Source organism: Kryptolebias marmoratus, unplaced genomic scaffold (assembly GCF_001649575.2).
Source record: "Kryptolebias marmoratus isolate JLee-2015 unplaced genomic scaffold, ASM164957v2 Scaffold269, whole genome shotgun sequence".
Lineage (NCBI taxonomy): Eukaryota > Metazoa > Chordata > Actinopteri > Cyprinodontiformes > Rivulidae > Kryptolebias > Kryptolebias marmoratus.
Genome location: NW_023666003.1, coordinates 814 through 5,504, shown reverse-complemented (window position 1 = coordinate 5,504; position 4,691 = coordinate 814). Strand labels below are relative to the sequence as shown.

The 4,691-nt window shown below is 40.4% G+C and overlaps 1 protein-coding gene across 1 annotated transcript; it reads left to right on the top strand.

Annotated features, from left to right (window-relative positions):
• The first annotated feature begins 39 nt into the window (after positions 1-39).
• On the top strand, positions 40-4,293 carry pomgnt2 (protein O-linked mannose N-acetylglucosaminyltransferase 2 (beta 1,4-)). Its single transcript, XM_017405425.3, has one exon. It carries the CDS (start codon positions 736-738, stop codon positions 2,542-2,544), a length of 1,809 nt encoding a protein of 602 aa, XP_017260914.1. The 5' UTR covers positions 40-735; the 3' UTR covers positions 2,545-4,293.
• Positions 4,294-4,691: the final 398 nt, after the last annotated feature.

Genomic DNA, 4,691 nt, shown 5'->3' with positions numbered 1-4,691 from the left:
TTGCGTTTTTATTTTGATTGTCATTTTGGTAAGTTTTCTTTCTTCTTATACAGCAATTTGTTAAATATGTATATGCTTCATACTCTTCTGTAGGATTTTTGTATGCTGTATTTTGAAAACCCAATAAATATATATATATAAAAAAAATGCAAATTGTGCAAGATAGTAACAGGAATAGAATGATACAGTGTGAGATCTTAGTGTTTGTGTTCACTTAGACCAGAGGTCTCCAACTTTTCCAATCTAAAGAGCCATTTCTGCCTCAAAAAAGAGGTGAGGCAAAATGAGAGTCTTCTTCTAATGTACATCTGCAACTGTTTAACTTTTGGAGTCAAACCAACTGAAGTTGGGCGCCACACTTAATCAACTTTAGGCAATATAAAAATGGCTAATAATAAACTAATGCAATTCATGTGGAAGTAGCTGTGTGCCATTCACAGCACATACATCTTGCAAAGTTGCATGTTATTGTCAAGGTTTGACCAAAACGGCTACAACTCCAACATAAGATGATCTTCGTTTAAAACTCCATTAAAGCCATTAAAGGTGGTGAGCAATATGCATTCTTTCAAGAAATGCTAAGCCTTGAATTAATTACTTTTTACATCTTTGCCCTCTGATCTTGTCTTTTCTTTCTCCTCTCCAGGTTGGTGCATGGCAGTGAATGTCCCGTCACCTCCCTCTAAAGTCAGAGGCCAGTAGGAGTTGGGAGCCAGGTTCGTAACAGTGGTAGCAATGCGGGCTTCTGTGGCGGGCTGCAGGATGAGCCTGGGCGCACTTCTTAATGGTCTGCTGGTCTCCGTCGTGGCAGCTCTTCTTTGGAAGTACTCCAAGCTAAGTGAGCATGCTGCTCTGCTGGAGGAGGAGTTGCACATGACACAACAGTCCCAGGAGCTCTCACAGGCCCGCATTGACTATCACGTTGCCCTGCAGTCTCTTCAGGAACATGGCACCCGCATGGTCTGCACTGGCAAGATGCACACTGACCGCATCTGCCGCTTTGACTATCTGTGCTACTCCTCCGAGGCAGAGGAGTTTGTGTTCTTCCACTCCAACTCCTCCGTCATGCTGCCTAATCTTGGGTCCAGGCGCTTCCAACCTGCCCTGCTGGATTTGTCCTCTGTGGAGGATCACAACACCCAATACTTCAACTTTTTAGAACTCCCAGCTGCAGCTCTAAAGTTTATGCCCAAGCCTGTGTTTGTACCAGATGTAACTCTAATCCTAAACAGATTTAATCCCGATAACCTAATGCATGTATTTCACGATGACTTACTCCCAGCCTTTTATACCATGAAACAGTATTCAGACTTGGATGACGAGGCTCGTCTTGTGTTTATGGAAGGATGGGGTGAAGGGCCACACTTTGATCTCTACCGATTTCTCAGCAGCAAGCAGCCACTGCTTAAAGAACAGCTGAGAAACTTTGGAAAACTAATGTGTTTTACTAAATCTTATGTTGGCTTATCCAAAATGACTACCTGGTACCAATATGGGTTTGTCCAACCACAAGGCCCCAAAGCCAACATTTTGGTGTCAGGGAATGAAATTAGGCAGTTTGCCAAGGCTCTCATGGATAAAATGAACATCACAAAGGTAGAGGAGGCCTGGAAGGATGGGGAAAGTTTTGAGCAAGAAAAAGATAAAGAAAATAAAGACGACTACATAATAGTTTTTAGTCGATCAACAACGAGGCTAATACTGAATGAAGCAGAGCTAATCATGGCCCTGGCCCAGGAGTTCCAGATGAGAGTGGTCACGGTATCCTTGGAAGAACAGTCTTTTTCCAGTATCATCCAAGTGATAAGTGGTGCTTTCATGTTAGTCAGCATGCATGGAGCTCAGCTTATCACCTCACTGTTCCTCCCCAGAGGTGCTACTGTTGTAGAGCTGTTTCCTTTTGCTGTGAACCCAGAGCAGTATACTCCGTATAAAACCCTCACCTCCCTTCCAGGCATGGAACTTCACTATGTCTCCTGGAGGAACACAAAGGAGGAGAACACCGTCACCCATCCACACAGAACCTGGGAACAAGGCGGCATTGCCCACTTAGAAAAGAAGGAGCAGGAGCGAATCCTGGCGAGTAAAGTTGTTCCCAGGCATCTGTGCTGTCGTAACCCAGAATGGCTCTTTCGAATCTACCAGGACACTTTGGTCGACATCCCATCCTTCCTCTATGTCCTCAGAGAGGCCATGAAGACCAAGCCCAACTTGAAGAAGGCCAAGATGGCCAGCACAGTCCATCCTGGCCAAGTCAGAGAAGCCCGTTGTCAGACTTCAGTGCAAACACCTAATGAGGCTAAACTCTCAGTCTCGTGGCAGATCCCATGGAATCTGAAATACCTGAAGGTGAGAGAGGTGAAGTATGAGGTGTGGATCCAGGAGCAAGGAGAGAACACCTACATGCCTTACATCCTTCCCCAGCAGAACTATACTTTCTCTGACAACATAAAGCCCTTCACCACCTACCTGGTGTGGGTGAGGTGTATCTTTAACAAGAACCTCCTGGGCCCCTTTGCAGATGTTCTTACATGCCGGACTTAAACAAACTCAGGGAGACTTTGCTGCAGTCACATGGAAACACCTTTATTATAGTTTGAGCAGTGGAGGTTGGTAAATATTGTTTGACTTGTTGCAGAGCTGACTCTGTAGCCCTTGCACAAAGATATTTTCATATCTAACAAACACAATCGGTTGACCTCTGACAGACAGCTGAAGACTTGAGATAAACAGTAGAGGAATGAAAACTCTTTCTTGTTCTGATGTAAGAGATAAGATTTAAGCCTGATCTCTACTGATTCCTGAATTCAAATGAGTGATTTATTTATGTGAAGATTAATATATATAACATTTTTAGGACTAGTCTAAACAGATTCTTACATTTTAGAGCAGTGCTTCCTAACCCTGGTCCTTGAGCAGGAATGTGATAACATTCCTGCATGTTTTCATTGTTTCCCTGCTCTTCAGCATGTCTTCGATGTCTGCAGAAGCCTGTTAATCATTCACTCATGCAAATCTGGTGTGTTAAAGCAGGGAAACAACTAACACATGCACAATATGGTTTCTCAAGGACTAGGGTTGACTCAGGAATCACTGCTTTAGAGTATGCAACACAGTTCTTCTGTGATAAGCAAGAGAGATTTTAGATATTTATTTTACATTTTTTGACTTGTCCAATCTTTTTTATGTGTCTGAGTGAGCTTCACAGTTATCAGATTCCATAATCTGTCATTTACAGAACCTATTCAAAAGCAAAGCTACTTACTGTATAAAAACTTTGAGTCACCACGTATGCCAAATTATACTAATTATAAAAGTCTGATGGTTTAGAAGCAGAAATTTTAAAAACTTGCCTTAAAGACAGTTGGAAAATAGTTAAAAAAAAAAAATTCCACCAGAATGCAAAGAACATAGTCCAAACTGCTACAGAATCGGTTACATTTTAACTCATCAAATATCCTACATAAAGCACTGTAGAAGCAGGAGCTGTATTAGCACCCATCAAAATTTCTTTAAAAATTTTCTAGTTTACTTAAGCTGCCCGACATTTCTTCTTTATTGGTAACAATTATAGCTGCAATGAGTACATTGTGGCTTTCTACCAGGTACTAAGCATTCCGAAGTTTTTTTCTTGTCTCCATCAGTGAACTGTTAGGAAGTGAAATTACACTAGTTTGTCTAAAAACAGTTTTCCTGAAAATGTCATGTGTTCTTTGCCTGATGTAAAAATCTTATTTAAAAAAAATCCCTGCACTGTGTCGTATTATTTTTCATCTTCTCATTTCCCCAGAGGTTTTCTTATCAATGTAAAAAATTGGCTTTGGTGTTATTTGCAAATGAAGTTCTGCTTGTGAATAGCTGGACTGCTGAGATGTATTTATTCTTTAGAACCTTGAATTGAAGGTGTTAGTATGTATGTGGTAGTTGATATTTAGCAACAAATGGTTTTATGGAAAAGTTAGAAAAAACAAAACACTGCCACCAACATATTAAGTTATTTTGTCATGATGCAATAATACTGGAAACTTGCAATGTTATGACTACTGAACTACGAAGTTCTCTAATGCAGTTCTGTTGATCAGTGCATGCTTAAGAGATTATTTTTAATTCATTACTGCGAGTGCAGGATGTGATGGATTAGATATGTATGTGTTTGTGTTGTGGATTAGATTTCTTTGTGCACCTGCCCCTCATCTCTGTATGTGATGAGCAAATCCAGAGTCTCTGTTTTCTACACTAACAGATTGAATTTTTTTTCCAGGAGTTGTGTCTGAATAAACCTGTTTGCTAGAATGTGTGTTTGTCATCAGAATAAATAATATGGAAAAAAATACCTGAAACAATAAATAACTGAGTCAGAAAAAAAACAAGATTGCTGATTGAATGAACAGCTTATTCATTGATTTTTATTTTAGCATCAGATTTTAAAGAATGAATCTACTCTTCAAGCTGAAGTTATTCAAAGAGCTGCCTACAACTAAGATAACTGTTCACCTTGTCACAGAACCCACTTCAAAAGATGTCAACTATCCCTCTAAAACGTTTGTTTATATTTGAGGGGTTTTTTGCCCTGAAAGATAATACATCTGAATAAATACAACCTCAATTCCTAAACAGTTGGGACTATGAAACTAGAGAGACACTGAATGGTCAGCCCCAGTGCAATCTGTGCTAATGAGACAAGGAGCTGT